Below are 17,683 nucleotides of genomic sequence, written 5' to 3'. Positions count from 1 at the left end.
AGATCAGAAAGAGATGAAACTGAATGCCCACTTTATGTATCAGATAAAGCACACAGAGCACACATAGAGGTTGTGCACGTTTCACAGTAAAACTCTCTGTCTCTTGATTGATGTGCTAAGCACTTAGGGTAGATTAAAGTTGACTTTTTGTGTTGGAATGGGACCACTTCATGTTTGTCATATTCATCAGCAATATATTCCTAATTACATTGTTTACAAAGGTTGATATGACAGATATCACAGTACATCTGTACTATAGCTGTCTTACAAAGGTCACATCGGATGACGTCTTGTGCACTCCTGATGGGATCCATATTAAATCTGAAAAAAAATAGAAGTACAAATGTTCTTTATTATTGGTTTATCTTCATGATTTTTGTAATGTCTGTGAAAACGAAAGTAAGAATTATAAAAAAAAATGCTGAAAATATTTCATTAACCTCAACAATCACTTTATAATGATTCATTAAATCATTAACACAAAATTGTAGTACACTTTTGATGGAGATATATAGGCTGTCCTCAAAAGCTTTTATTTCATTGTGATTTGGATGTGAATCCCCTTTTTCCGCTATAAACTTTTAAATAAAAAATTGAAACATAGTAATATAAGTAATATAGATTATACATCTAGAAAAGAAAATGAGAATGTAAAGCAATACCTCCCAATAGAGTATTTTTCCGTCTAGCATGAACGCTTTCTTCTTATCACAAAGCAATCTTCGGGTATAGCTTTTTACAAGAGAGTTATTATCCTTCATGTGTTGTATGATTATTATTGTGTAAAACTCGCCAAATTTTGATTTTATAGAATGAGGCGTAAATGTTTGGCATCAAAAAATCACTCAGTGCTGTGTTTATGTAACTTGAAGTTCTTCTTCTTCTTCTTTTCGTTCGCCTAATCACACTTGAGTCCCAGTCTCCTCTACAAATCTGGTGGTCTTCTGTAGGGCATCCAATGGTCCATAAAGCTTCTCTTATAACGTTGTTGGTGTTGGCCATGTGTTGTTTCTCAGTGCCTGGTGTATTCTGTAGTGTTGTATGAGGTGTTCTGTATTCTGATCAGCTTCTCGACATGTACACATCGGTGATGGTATGACTTTCATGACTCTATGCAGATGTTGGTTGAGTCTGTTGTGTCCTGTCCTATGTCTGAAGATGTTCGTCTGCTCAGGTCTAGCCAGTTGGTTATAGCTGTCTTGTTGTTGAGGGGTTCTGTGTAGTGATGTGATGATGGTTTTCATCTCTGAGAAGCTAACTTGGTTTTCATATTGCTGTTGTTTGGCTCCCTCCTTTGCTAGCAGATCGGCATTTTTGTTTCCCTTGATTCCGCAATGAGATGGTATCCATTGTAATGCTGTTTGAAGGCTTTCGATGTTGTGTAGATCTTTTTTCAAGTACGGGGAGTTTACCATTGTTAATGGCTTGCAGTACAGATAGGGCATCTGTCAGGAATACTACACTTGTTGTTATGTTGGACTTGTCTCTGATGGAGCGTACTGCATGGGTGATGGTTTCTTCTTCGCCTTTGTAGTTGGAGCAATGAAGGCCTGTTGGGATTGCCTCTGGCTATTTTTCTCCATTAGGGTATTCGATGTAAATACCCTCTCCTCCTTCTGTTGTTGCATTTTTGGCTGATCCGTCTGTATAAACTGATCCAAGATGTTGAGCGATACTGTTCTTCTATCATACTGATTGTGAACGTTTTTTTTTTTTTTTACCAAATCTGATTGTTCGTTTTTAGCAGTGATTTGTGAGACTGGGGTGTGTATGGTGACATTTACAGTTTTCTCTGCACAGGGGCTAGCTGTAAGTGTGATCTCTATTGGTTTAACTAGTTTTGGCAGAACGTCCTGATCACAAGATGAAACACACCCTTTAAGTCCGGCTTAATGGTGGCTTATAGGTCCTTAATGGTGGTTTATTGGTTGTCTTTAAGTCACCATTAAGTCACCATTAAGCACCTTTAAGTAACATTTACACCACCATTAAGTTACCATTAAGCCAACTCAAAGTCCTTAATGGGTGCTTAAATGTAGCTTAATGGTAGCTTAATGGTGGCTTACAGGTCCTTAATGGTAACTTTTAGACCACCATTAAGTCACCATTAAGCTACCATTAAGCTAGACTTACAGGTGCTTAATGTCCAAACTCCATTAAGCTTCCATTAAGCCACCATTAAGCCACCATTAAGTCACATTACACAGTCGATAATATTGTTTATATGGGTGAAAAATTATTTTTATAGTGATTTGTTATCAATATTATAAATGTAGAGTTCGCTTATATCTTGATTTGGTAAAAATAATGAAAAAAAAACGAAATTAAAAATCCAAAAATAAAAAAAAGAAACGCCACAATCGGGGCGCGAACCCATGACCTTAGGGTTGCAAGGCGTATGCCTTATCCATTAGGCTATCGCCGCTCTTGAAAATGAAAGGAAAATATTAAATATTTAACCTTTATTTTTTTCAAAATTTGTTTTGACTTGTAAAGGTATTTACTAGAATTTTGTTGAACATTTCCAAAAGTCTTGAATTGATTTATTAATCAAAATATAAACAATTTTATTTGTGGATCTTAACACATTAATATATATTTCTACACTGAGTTCGGCTTTTAGATTGATGTAATGTGATTGAGTTCTTCGCTCTGTTATTCGAAAATTTTCGAAATGTAAGCATGAAATCATGATTGAAAATAAATTAATTATAGATAAAACACAAAAGTCTATCATCGAAAAAGAAAGAGGAAAAAACAGATTCTACTATTATTTTTAATATACTGCGGATATTAACGGTTTCTGTGTCAACAATTTAGTGACAATCCTCGCGTAAGAGTTACCTGGTTAATTACGTTTACAAAAACTTTTTTAGAATATCATATTCAGTTTCAATTCTTTTTGTATCATAATGGGTATCAAAATAATTGACTTTTTACGATGAATCATAATTTTTAATTTGTTATATGCTTGCGTTAAATTTAATTTTTGTTTTAAATAATTGATCATTAAAATCTGTCAGTGTACGTTGTGTATGTATAGTTTCCTGTTAGTTAACCGGGGACGAGGGGACTCCTAATTAAGGTCTATTGTCTGACCAGTCGGTTTACTGTACACTGATCATCTGTTAATCTTACCCCGTTTCTCAATGTGTATACATCTGGTCGGATGTCATGTTTATATAGTCTGATCGGCCGTTCCTCTGAAAATCGATTTTAGAATAACAATCATTGAATTTAAGACCGACTAGATTTTGACAGATACTTACCGCTGCATTATTAAAAAAAAATAACGAATTAATTAGAATTATTCATGATGTAAAAGCCATTAAAAAGTTTTTCATGGTAAAAGTCAATCTTTGAAAACTAAACATTTGTATACCAATAGCCCCCCCCCCCCCCAAAAAAAAAGGACAGAGATTTTTTTTCATGAGATTATATAGTTATATTCCTGTGAATTCTGTAGCGGAATGTTTCTTTTAACACATGAAATAAAAATACCATTTTGTTTTTAAAAAGTAATGTATATTTTGTGTTCATGAATATTGATAATTCTAAAAACAAATTGATTTTTTGTATTGTAAATTTAAGATATTTCACAAGGACTTGCTCACAGTGTGTAATAATTATTTATCTTTAATAATCATATACACTAAAAATAAAAACAACGCATGTAATAATGATTTATTTAAAAAAAAATATATACGGTTCTGATACAGGATGTCTTGTTTTATTATCACTGTAAATGATTTTAAGAAAAAATTAGACACCTCGAGCAAGCCCCTGTGGCTATTAGCTAACTTTGTTCCCAGTGATCAAGTTTATGCATGTTGACAAAAAACTCGTAGAAATTATGATCGAGACAGAATTATGAGTTGGAATAGATTTTGCGTAAATGATATTAAAATAACTAAAAGTTAGTTCAAAGATTCTATATAAGATGCGTAGATTTAAAGTTTAATGAGGGTTGACCATTAAGTCACCATTAAGCTCAGCTTAATGGTGGCTTAATGGTAGCTTAATGAAGTTTGGACATTAAGCACCTGTAAGTTGCAGCTTAATGGTGGCTTAATGGTGGCTTAAAGGAATTAACTTCTTTAAGCCACCATTAAGTCACCATTAAGCTACATTAAGCGATTGCTTAAAGGTGGTCTTTCGTCTTGTGGATGTTTTCGCTGTAGTTGTTTCATTCTCTGGCTCATTGGATGATCCTGAAGGCATTGATACTTGGTGGCCTGTATCATAGCTTTACATTCTCTTCTCTTATTTAATGGTGGTATGTTGGTAATTTCTTCCATGCTTGCAATTGGTGTTGATTTCATGCCTCCTGTGATGATACGTAATGCCTGGTTCTGGACTTTGTCTAGTGTCTGTAGGTGACTCTTGGATGCTGTTGACCATGCACTAGATCCGTACTCAAGATGTGGTCTTACTTTTCCTTGGTAGACAGTTTTCAATACCGTTTCATTTGCACCCCAGCTTGTTTCTGCCAGTTTTCTCATGATTTTAAGTTTTCTCCTAGCTGACATTATGTTCTGTTTCCATGTCATTCTTTTATCAAAGGTTATCCCAAGGTATGTTTGCTGTTCTTCGATTTTGATTTGAGTATCGTCCATGGTAAGAGTGATGTTTTGAGTTTTAGGCGATAGTGTGAAGAGAGTTCCTGTTGTTTTTTTCTCTGTTGATGGTAACACACCATTCTCTTGTCCATGTCTCTTCTTTGTCTAACGCTTTTTGTATTCTGTACTTTGCTGTGGTTGTGTATTCCTCAGAGCACCATAGTACCAGATCGTCCGCATATAGTCCTATGTTTACTCCGTTTGGCATTTCAGATACAATATCATTCATAAATAATATGAAGAGAGTAGGTGGCAGTACTCCTCCTTGGGGAACTCCTTGCTTAAGAAGAATTTTCTTTCCCAATTTTCCACCTACCATCACTCTGGCTCTTTGGTTCTTCAAATAGGAGTTAGTCCATTTGTACATCCTTCCGTTTACGCCGAATCTTTGGAGTTTTACAAGTAGGCCATCTTTTACTTTGTCAAACGCTCTTTGTAGTGTCCACTCAAGACCGCTAATGTTCATTTCTTTGATTGGAACGAGTCTTCTATTACTTGTGAGAGATGTGTAGTTTGGTCCTCTGTGCTTTTGTATTGTCTATAACCAGCTTGTTCATGCCCAATGATGTTTTCTGATTCCAAATACATATGCATGCGCTTGTTCACTATGCGTTCCATGAATTTGCAACAACTACTTGTGAGGCTAATTGGACGGTAACTTGCGGCTTTTGACTTGTTTTTTTTTTCTTTTTTCAGTATTGGTTTCATGATGGCTTCCCTCCAGCATTGTGGTACTTGGCCTAGACTCCAGCTGAGATTGAATATGTCCAACAATTTATTTAGAGCTGAGTTGCCTAGTTGTTGAAGCATCTCATTGGTGATGCTATCTGGACCGTAGTTTTTCCCTTTTTTAAATTTCTGATAGATGTTATCATCTCATGCATTGTGATGTCTCTCTGCATGATTTCATGTGTTGTTCCTTGACGTTCTTAATACATCACTAAATTTTTTTATCGTAAAATTGAGTGAAAGGTTTTCTTTTGTTTAAGATTATAAGGTTGTGGGCATCAGTCATTAATATTTCATATGCATGTATGTGAAAAATCGTTATTTGGTAAATTGTTCAAATTAACAAGGTTTTAGACATAAAGAAGAAATAATTTGTGTTCTTTGATTAAATACAAAATCTGCATAAGCGTTGAATCGGTCACCAATATAAATTCAAATGTACATGTAAATCGATATGACACGCCAAATTTACAGAAATGAGCAGGTTTTACGTACATTTGATAAATTAAACTAGGTTTATCGACTGTGAACTACGTTTACGGACGATAATTATATACTACTTATAACGATTTTAGCCTATATTTCACATCTGTAAACTATAATTAAAGCGATGATCTCTGTTAAATAAGCGTATATAGTACAATTACTATGGACAACAAGCATCTGTAACTGCAAAATATCGTTAATCTGATAAAAATAGAATGGAGATTTGTTAACTACGAGAAATGATCAAAACGTTCGCGAATATCTCTATATCTAGAAAATAGAATTCAGACCAGAATGAAATTTGGCACACATCTATTTATACATATGTTCTATAAAATGCTATATAGCATTTTGCTCTATGCTTATAAAAACTTAATATTACTTTTTTTATATAAAAATCTTCATAAGCGTTGATTCGTGCACTGGTATGAACTCAAAAATTGTAAGAGATTAGGATATGGAACGCCAAATTTACAGGATTGAGCTAATCATAATTTTAAGTTGATAATTTAAACAAGGTTTATATCGACTGTAAACTATGTTAATGGACAGAAAACTACAACTGATTAACGATTATTATCAATAGTTTATCCCATAATCTATGTTTCACCAGCGTTAACTATAATAAACATTGAAAACAATCATTTGCAACTGCAAAATATCGTTCATTTGATAAATATACTTTAAAAAAGTTTGCAACTATCTGTATATTAAAAAATACTACAGTTCAGCTCAGAATCAGATTTGACACACATGCATATAGTCATGCATATCATCTATAAAAAGAAAATGTTATATAACATTTTGCTCCATGTTTGGAGCGTCACATTGTGAAAATGACTCAATAATATTATGTAGGTGACCTGTTACAAAAAAATGTTGATTCTGCCGTACTCGAGCAAAGGTCGGCTCTAAAGTTTCAAGTATATCTTGGAAATTCCTTTGAATTAGAATATAATAATTTGTACAAGGTTTATGAAGACAAATATTTGCCAGAAGTTTGGTCATTAATAAGATTGATTGTTTTCGTGAAAAATGCGATGAACATTGTTTTATGTTTGAGAAAATAGTTTAGGAACAAAACTTTGCATCTTGTGTCGGAGATGCACAATTTTCTGTGAACTAGAAACCATAGTTTACGATACTTTTTAAATCATATGTCAATTTATCCTAGCCACAACAATATAATGTTTTCTGCTATGTAACGCAACGATTATTTTCAGTGGTTGTTAATGTTAAATATATGAGTGCATGTGTCTTGTTGAAATTAAAAGTACTCGTAAATTTTTTTAAAGCAATATGAGCTGCATGTTTGACATCGGAAAATTTTATAGTAAATTTGCGATTAACTAATTTAATGACAGATAAATAAATTATTTATAAACTTCTGTTGTTCATATTCGCGATGGAATTTTTTAAATTAGCTTTGATTGAAGCAAAATTGAATTATTGTCGTCATGTACAATAATGATTTCTTATATAAAACTGTATGTTCGGTTGTACAGAAATATTTCCTCTGAAACATTTTTTAAACTTTATTTTGGGCTTATTGGTCATAAGGGTTTAAATTACATACAAATTAATCATAATAGCACATTTTACCAGCAAAATGAAATTTTCGAGGATATATAGCTCATATTGCTTTAAGCAAAACTAGTTGGAAATTGAAAAAAAGGACAGGAAAATTAATGAGTTTTTATCATAAAGAGAAGATTGGCGAGAAATGTATTTAGAGGGTCTTTAATTTTGCCTTCATCGTTTGCAGAAATTACTGATATCTATCGATGAAATAATTCATGGAAATATTGGGGATTCAGATGATGGCAAGTGTTTGAAAAAGATGAAAATAAAGCTCTTAGTGATCGCTGTCCCAAAAATGATTCCACTTGCAGTGCATCTAGTGAGATTATCATTTTTATTTTTAGCACAGAATTTTGTTTTCCAGACCTCTTTTTAATATGGAGGGACATAACAATCTTTAAATGTAGAAGAGAATTACAGTTGCAAAAAATTTCAAATAAAATGAACACTTTTAAAGAGGAAATGTGTTATAGTGTTTCTTGAAGTAATTTATTTAGTATTATTATCGAACATTTGTTAAATAGTGTACGTATTGATATGTAAAAAAAACTTAAACTTTTTTTATTCAAGTAAAGGAAAAATGAGCACCATCAGTTTAAAGTTAAAAATTAAGAGTTTGTAAGTTTGCCACCGATAACTTAAAATATCTATCAAAAGTTTAATTATCACCATTGAAACACAAAGAAATTAAACACATAAAAAGATGAAAAATAAAGCTCTTTGTGATCGCTGTCCCAAAAATGATTCCACTTGCAGTGCATCTAGTGAGATTATCATTTCATCAGGAAATATGCCTATCTCTTTTACAATTTAAATTGCACTGTTGATGGATTTTTTTGACATTTGTGGAAATGGGATCATCATGTCAGCATCCATTTACAAATATTGTGAAGAGGATGAGATACTTGACTATTAATAAAGAAACTTCGGTTTGTGGATTTTCTGAAATAATTATACATAAGGATATTACATATGTGTCTTTTTTGCAATGGATTTATCATTTCCAAAGATGATATACTGTTGAACATTTCATAAACAAATGTTTGGTATTTTTGCATTAATTGTGCATTAAATAAAAAATTTATTTGCCTGTTTTCATTACAAATGAGGTTCAAAAAATATTTTGCATTTTATGTATTATTTTCAACATTTAAAACCTTAACAAACATTTAAGTTACCTGTAATTGTTAATTACGTTGACGAAAACCTGTCGATTAAGTTACGAATCGAGAGTTTTGTCAACTTAATGTGCGGTTACAGGTGATTTAATGTACAGGATTTAAATATCCAAATCTATTGTGCCATGTAATATTCTAAAACACAAAGAATTTTATCATAAAAATGTTTTAAAAGAAGCTGAAAACAAGGGTTATTCGAGGCATTGCATTAAAAATAAATAGTAAATAACCAGTAAAGGGGAGTAAGTTTAAACGCTTCATTAAGGGGATGTACGGCCACCTTTAGTGCAGTGAGAGCAAAATGTAAACATTTCATCAAATGGCTAAAATACATTATATTTTGATCAAATTGTAAGTCTTTATGATAAAGATACAATAAATATGCATAACTGAATGACCAGAGTATAATCCACGATACTCCAGCTGACATCCCGTGGTGACCCAATTGACCTCGAACAAAGATTCATAAAAAAGCAATCATGTGTAGATCAGCTGACTGATAACCCCTTTGACACATTTTGTGCAGATAATCAATTGCTCTCGGTTTATTTTATCTCAAATTTGCATACTGCATCATGCAGAAGATTGAAATGCATTCAAATCCCAATGACACAACATATATTTCCCATAAGTAAAAAAAAAACAATGTTCCAATGATAGAACTTTTATAAATGGCACACATAGAATGTCTTAATTTAGTAATTATTTTGAATATACTATAGAAGAAAGTTTGATCTGCTGAAATGATTTAACACGTGCATGGGCACTGAAGAAAGTTTAATACTTGATTTAACACATGCATGTGTTTGTAAACAATCCAATATTTCCATGTGTAAACAATGCCATCAACCACCAAGGACAACACCGCCATAAATTATGCGTAAACAGGTTCCATGATCAGGCAAGTTATTAACTCTAGTGTAAACAGGATAAATAAAATTGCAGAATCAAACAGTCATATAAAATTCACAATTTTGATGCAGCTGCAGAATATTCCAATGGAACAATGACTGTAAATAGATTAGGTACACATGATAGGTAATAGTGAGATTTCATTCGCCGAGACAACTAATAATTCTCTCGATGAAAAGGGGGTATCATAATCGGGGCAACGATACAAGTTAAATAACTATTTGGAAAATAATTTCGACATGAATGCTATTATTTCCATTATATGTATTTCCTGAACATCAGAAAGACAAATCATAAGGAGAACCCATGAAGTTGTAATAGGTACATATGGTAAATTAATATAAGTTATGAAAATAATTTGTCCTAGCTGTTACACCGCCAGTTAGCCTGTATTTTATAAAGGCATGCAGCTTAACCAAAAGAAGTATAAATAAACAATGATGTTAAAGCTGCTCCAAATATGTAAAAGTTAAACAGTGTTAAAACATTATTTGTTTTGTTATAATGACCAAAACATCACTGCCCTTAATTGACAGGAAATCACAATCACTGCATTCCTAGAACTTCTCAAATGCATGGGCGAAAGAGTCCCCGTGTTTCAAATTCTTCATAGAGGGTTGTCGAAATACAGAGAACCCTGCAAAAACCCATCTGTGCCTCCACCGAAATAGGTTCCACGATATGAGGATAATTTCCACTGCATAAATTACAGGGACCGATGATTCTCCGCTAAGAAGCTGACCAATAATTAAATCTGAGGCCACATGTACGCAGGTCCCCTTTTCCACAAACATTTTTTTTCAAGGCACTACCAGGCTAACAAAAATGGCGCAACAAAATCAAGGATTTTGATTGGGTTACTCTGACAAGAAAAGCAACGCTTGCGCTTTCGCAATGAAAGGTTATATGATAATTGCGCTGCGATAAAGGCGCATATCCTGCAGACTGCGCAGGGATATGCGGAATTATCCAAAGGTGTAAAATATAATATATTTCTCATAGCAGTATAAATTGAATTATCTGTGATAATATTGTTGCATGTTGTGCATATATAATCTATACTTTTGCAGAAAAATGCTTTTGATATGCTCCTTAAAACTGCGCAGCTACAGAATTCAGCAGAGCCTTAAAAAATCCACAAAAAAAATGCAAACTGTGCATTAATGTTCTCTCTACAACAATTTGTTGAGAAAATGTCTAAATTTTGCACTTTTAAATGATAATTTCAAGTTAAAAATAATGTATCGTTGTCTTCAAAAAGAGTGTAAAGAACCATGAAAGTAGTTCATGGATAGCAGCACGTGGTCTATTTTTAGCACAGAATTTTGTTTTCCAGACCTCTTTTTAATATGGAGGGACATAACAATCTTTAAATGTAGAAGAGAATTACAGTTGCAAAATATTTCAAATAATATGAACACTTTTAAAAGAGGAAATGTGTTATAGTGTTTCTTGAAGTAATTTATTTAGTATTATTATCGAACATTTGTTAAATAGTGTACGTATTGATATAAAAAAAATCTTAAACTTTTTGATTCAAGTAAAGGAAAAATGAGCACCATTAATTTAAAGTTAAAAATTAAGAGTTTGTAAGTTTGCCACAGATAACTTATAATATCTGTCAAAAGTTTAATTATCACCATTGAAACACAAAGAAATTAAACACATAAAATCGATATGAATGACCTTGTACGAGTACGAGGGGTGTTCAAAAAGTTCGCGAACTATCTCTATACATGTGTATCTACAAAACCACAATTCAGATTAGACACAAATTTGGTGCACATATAGCCAAACACAAGTTCTATAAATAGCATATGCTGAATGCTGAGTTTTGCTCACGATGTAATAATGACGTCATTATGCAGGAAAAATGGTTGTCTCAGTTGAACTCGTTCAACAAACGACTAAAATATTTATGTTATATCTTAAAAATGCCTTCGAAGTAGCGTATAAGAAATTGTTCACAGTTTATTAAGACAAATGACCTCCTATAAATTCAATCAATGATTGGATAGATCGTTTTAGTGAAGGAAGGCAGATGGTTAAATATGATACTTGTTATGTTGCCCGGTGAAAGCAAGTTTGACTAGATGCTGTCATGAGACAGTAATACCCGCACTAAGGTGTTTGCCTCTAAATACACGCTCCTACATATTGGGCGGCTTTCCAAAGAAATAGTCAAAATAATTCTATAATTTACATGTATTCATCAAATTGAGTATGAAATTCTCAGACCCTGTGACCTATAACTCAGAACCTCTTATATTTATTTTATACATGTTTAATTCATTATATACCAGTCTGAATTTTATTAATGATGTAAATTCATGCACGGATCTGTGGGGGGGGGGGGTTAAAATGTATATACTAAAACAAGGAAAAAGTTACAATGGACCCCCCCTTGGAAAATGCAGACCCCCCCCTGGTAAACACGAATATGTGTAAAATAAGTATAAAAGTTAAACATTTGGGCAAAGAAGTCACCACTACTCCCACCCCACCCCCACGATATAGGTTTTTGACGTTTGGGTAATTTACTTTAATTTTTTTTTTTTGATTGTCAATTTCTGGATAGGATTTTTTTTAGAGGGGGCCCCCCCCCCCCCGGAAAAAATTTCTGGATCCGCGTCAAATTTAAAATTTTGGTTAATGTTTTGCTCAAAACATGATAATAGGACCTTTTTAAATTTACAAACCCCCCCCCCCCCCCACACCACAATCACACAGCACAACGGAAAAAGGTTTGTTAAAATTTAATATCGTTTGTTATGAATTAATTTAAAATTTGTTCTTGTACTATACATGTGAACATGTAAATTTCTACATCACATCACTTTGCGTCACCCATTATCATATTTAAAATTTAAAACCCCTTTTTGGCCCCCTCGGCCATTCCCACTTCATCGATAAGGTGATGGAATCACGAAGGTTCGCCGAAATGGCACATGGCTGCAGTCTGGTGTGCATTGGATTAATTCATTTTGAGTTATAATTGGATTTATATTTCATGAAGTTGAGACACAGGGAGTGGGAAAGAGAAGTTTTAGTATAGTGGGGGTAAAATACACCCAAACTATTAGGTTAAATTTAAAAATGGTGAAAGATATCGCATGCCACACTAGACGAATTTCATATTGTGAAGTTATCTCCCGTTGTCGATGTGACATTCAGTTACTGCCAATACTGGTGCGGATCCAGAATTTTTTTGGGAGAGGGAGGGGGGTTCACATCTCAGTAAAAAATTCCCAAGAATTTCGTGACAAACAGGAGAAAAAAAATGAAAACAAATAAACAAATAAAAAAAAAAAATGATAGTGAGGTCAATTTTTCTAAGTTTATAGGGAGAGGATGTCAAGAGTCATTTTTTATTTTAAATTTTTTGTTTAAATAACAAAGCAAATGCCAGATGGGGGGGATGGGGGGGGGTTCCATTTAAAACTTCCTGTCCCCGAAATAACAATGTATTTTGTTATTCCAGTTAAATAGTATATTTTTTTCCATTTGACTAATTATTATACATATTTTGTTTCTTTTGGTTTTTTTATGTCTGTTAAATTTAGAAATTAAATCCAGCAGCTTGCCCATAAGTTTTAAGTGGGATGGGCTATAAAAAGCTTCCACATTTTATAGGTTTATTTCTTGTGACAATTTAATAAGACCTTTTATTTTGGGGACCATAAAATTTTTTCCTCTATATTAATGGGATACACATTTTTACAAGAAAAATACCAAACTTTAAACTCTGCCTAAATTTTGATCAGTAGGTGCTAGGGCTTTCAACTTATCATGACATATTGTATTCATTGTGAACTGTCAACAGGTATAAATATGTTTGACCTTACCCCCGAAATTTTAACCACTTAAAAAAAAAAATTAACCTTGGCAATTAACTTTTAAACAGGAATTACTAGGGATTTCTTTATTTCAATGTGCATTCCTTTTAAAACTTTCTTCTGATTAAAAAATTTGAACCCTTTGACCTTGACCTTTATTTTGCATATATTTGAGAAACTTCAACCTTCGCCATAGGCTTCCATACTGGGACATCAGTGTTTCAAAACACATCTTATCTTCATTATTATTTAATGGTGTCTCCATATGAGGGAAGATGTATTCACAACAAACAAACAAATCACTAAAGAAAATATAAAACATGAATATGTTGGTCATGCAACCCGCAGGAAAAAAAAAAGCTTTTCAAATACTCCAACCTATTGTAACCCTTTCAAAACACTATTTGAGCTTTTTTGGTTTCCTTAGCATATAATGTCTGTCGTGACGTGTTGTCCATCTGTTTGTCTGAAAACTTTTTTCATTTTTAACTTTCGAACTACTGGCAATTTTACCCAATTCATATAGAAATATGTACATTTGTATGTCAGATTCAGTCCATCGTCTCAATAAATTTAACCTTGGTTACATGTACTTAATATACAGAATTGCAAATTGCACAAACAATTTTTAAAATCAAATATATTAAATAATTCCGTCATCAGTCAATGTCGGTAAAATTGACCATGGAAAATTTATCAATTTTAGATTTTTGTGTATTTTAGTGGTCCATGTAAAATCTAGAAAAACTGAAAAAAGAAAAAAAATTTCTTATTTATGACAAAGTTATTACATTTTGAAATTGGTATGTTTGCAAAATTAACTCTGAGCATATCAGTTTTTTCACGTTCAATTGTGACGTCATGGTTTATTCTCGTTGTTCAGTTGGGACACCGCATCGTTTAAATTAAGGGTCATAATGTATAAGTTGAACAAAAGCTTAATTAATGACAAAAAAATTTGATATAAACTACAATCCCAAAAATGTGTTAACTGTATTTTAAATCCTTTAAAACCCGAATACCACCGCCCCTCAAAACTTTGATTTCTACTTCCTGTTTTCTCCCGAAAAACCCTCCACAAAAACAACTTATAATTTAGCAAAATATAGATCTACATGTACATGTATGCTGATTTTACGTTTGATAAATCCTCAATGCATGCGAGTTATTTAAACACACTTTGTTTGATTTTACGTATTGCCCATTTTAAGGAAAAAGAAACCAAGTCGATCGATTCCAAATTTACGGGGGGTCGACCTTAGAAATACCTGTTTCTTACAAAAAACAGAAATGAAGCCAATAAAATTACAACTAAAAAATGCTACGATAATTATTCTCAATTTAAAATTTAAAAAAAAAAATCACATCCGTAAAATTAAACATGGTGTGATACTAGCCTTGTGTCTCAAAGTTGACTCATTTTATTAGGTTTTTTTCCAAAATGTTTCTACTGCAGCCACATTTACTTAGCTGCAATAATGTACCCCTTTCCCCCTTTTTTTTTTTCCCTTTTTTTAAAAAACAGATAAAAAAAATCGGAGAGGGACATTATTACTACATTCTACTGTGCCTTACATTATCAACCACCCCCCTCCCTTTCAATAAAAAAAACCGCTTTTGCCATTTTATAAATTTCTATTGCCCATTTTACAATAATAAATAAGAAAAATTTTAAAACAATATCATTGTAAACAGATCATTGATTGTTTTTGATTTTGCTTCACGCCAGTCGGTAAATTTAGATTATTCGCGGGTAATCAATATCTGTTGCTTGCAAAATACATGAACATGTAGTTGTAAACCTTAACATAGGAACTATTAACGTTCCATCTAACGGACTGTGATTTCAAAAATATGTAAAAAATTTTCTTTGTTCATCAACAAAAATCTAAAAATTTACTAAACTTTTCCTTAAAAATCATTTTTTAAACCTAATATTGTTAAATAAAATAATAATTATGCATCGTTGAAATTATTTACTTCGTATATGAGAAAAAACCAGCTAATCTTAAAGAATATTATTTATATTACATGTAGCGAAAAGTCACGGGAAAAATGTATACACGTTGGCTAAAATTTTCCTTTTCAATAAATAGGCATGCATTGTTTTTTGACATTTGTGCGTATTCTTTAAATAATCACTTCATTCTGACGTTTTAGGCGGAAGTCAGATGATTCTTTATTTTTTTTTTATATAGCATTTAGTTTGTCATCATCGGATACCCAAAGGGTATTACTTTTTTCATCACCGGGTGATAAGTAAAAAAGAGGTCACTCGTGGGTTTTCAACATATTTTTTTGGACCAACATTCCAATGCATTTGAAAACGAGAGAATTTACATAAAGTTTACAAAAAATCTTAGTCAACAACAAAAAAATGAAGGGATTAATATGAATTTCAAAAATGCTAGATTTATAATTTCTTTGTTAATGGAGTATTAGAAATATATTGAGGGAAAGGGAAAAAAAAAAACCCAAAAACTATGTTGAATTACGATATAAAACCATGTGGCACATTTTCTTTCTTTTAAAATTTCCCTTACTACAAACAAACAAGTTTAAAAAAGAATTGATTACGTAGAATGTATTAAGAATATTTTAATGATTATTTCATTAGGAAATACAGTTAAACCATTCAAAATGATAATTAATGCCATGAATTAAAAGCCGGATTAAGGGGGGAGGATTCTAAAACTAATTATATGTATTTAGAGCGAGGTAGTCTTTAGATATGTGCTGACCCCCCCCCCCCCCCCCCAAAAAAAAAAAAAAAAAAAAACAAACAAACAAAACGGAACTTTCTCCCCTTTAAAAAAAAAATTTTATGATGGCACGCGACATATCCATAAAAAAATTCTCATGTTCCCACCCAGTCCAACATTATACATACATGTGCGTATAATAGACATTTAATAATTATTTGTTTTTATTTTTTTTTAAAAAAAAAAAAATCAAATAAAAGAAATGTGAGATTTAGAAGTTACATGTATCAGTTTTGGATAACCCCTCAAAAAAGAAATTGATAAGAATTTTAAATGTAGAGAACTTTTTGATGTTATAATTAAAAATTTTTAAAAGCAAACCATATTCCTGTTTTTTTTTTGCCAAATCACGAACACATGAAATCCTACTCATGTCAAGATGTTTTTTGCAGAAAAGTTTGATATTAACGGGGGGCAAAATACTTAACATTATGGGGAAAAATTTAGGGAAAACTTTTTTAATATGAATGACGTATAAGGATATGTTTCAAAACCGGGGATTTTTTTTTTATTTATACAAAGTTTTATTACACAAAGTGAAAGGGGTGGGGAGCAGGCAAAGCCATTTTTTCCCTCACCAACAAAGTCAAATGAACACACTTTGAACAGTTTCGCCAGCCAAGTTAAAGAAATTTAAAATCATAGATAATCCATCGTCGGTATATTTTTTAAACTTACAAATTGTAAGAATGGAAGAGAGACAAAAGATAGAAAGAAAACTAGAGCAAATCTCGTTGCAAAGCAACGAGTAGGTCTTCCGTCCCGTTTTGACCGGAAATGCCGGAAGTGACATCAAAAAAGAAAGCAATGAGCTAAGTCATTCCCGTGACTTTACAATTTCAATTTTGCATCAAAAGCCTTCAAAATAACCTTTTTGGACTTCCGGTTTTACCGGAAATGACGCCGACGGACGAAAAATTAATTTTTATGCTCCCAAAGACATATGTTATCCAAAAACTTGTCAAAACGGCAAAAATACGCGTTTCCACATTTCCCGGGTTTTGGGCCCGGGAAATGACGACGTTACGTATTTTGACGATCCAGAATAAAGCTTAATTTTAACAACTTTGTTTCTTTGACGTATTACAAATTCTCAATACTTTTTGAGATATTAAGGAAAAATTTCGCCCCCTCAGCCCTTTATTATAGGGGCCAGCCCCTTATCGTTGATATCCTTCGAAAGATCGTTACATTTTCTACAACTTTTGTTCTATATGTCTTAACAAAATATTTGTAGATGAAAAGATATCGAAGAAAAAATGTTAAAAAATTTAAAATTCTCAATATGCCCTTTTTCGGACCATAGCGAGCGTCGGTGTGCAGCACTTCCGGTGAAAATGAAATACGTGTGTCACATCTACATATATTGCTCTATCTTTGCTGAAAAACTCATGTTTCTATCCAAAGCCGTTTTTGAGAAACTAAAAACTACCCCTTGAATATCACTAAAAGGAAAATCTCAAAACCGGAAGTGACGTCATCAAAACAAAAAATTAGATATCAGCTATGTTTGATGTTTATCAGTCCTGAAAGTTTTATGAAAATCGAGCGAGCCTTTGAGAAATCGTGTACACAAAATC

At 32.5% G+C, this 17,683-nt stretch overlaps 1 protein-coding gene across 1 annotated transcript; it reads right to left on the bottom strand.

The window, feature by feature from the left end:
- Positions 1-977: 977 nt before the first annotated feature.
- On the bottom strand, positions 978-1,415 carry LOC134250062 (uncharacterized). The gene has a single exon (XM_062732415.1). The coding sequence runs from the start codon at positions 1,413-1,415 to the stop codon at positions 978-980; it is 438 nt and encodes a 145-aa protein (XP_062588399.1).
- Positions 1,416-17,683: the final 16,268 nt, after the last annotated feature.

This window comes from Saccostrea cucullata, unplaced genomic scaffold (assembly GCF_032062105.1).
Source record: "Saccostrea cucullata isolate Sc308-1 unplaced genomic scaffold, CSIRO_AGI_Scuc_v1 ctg1097, whole genome shotgun sequence".
In the NCBI taxonomy this organism is placed as follows: domain Eukaryota; kingdom Metazoa; phylum Mollusca; class Bivalvia; order Ostreida; family Ostreidae; genus Saccostrea; species Saccostrea cuccullata.
Note: the sequence above shows the minus strand (reverse complement) of the source record. Positions and strands in the feature narration are given on the sequence as shown.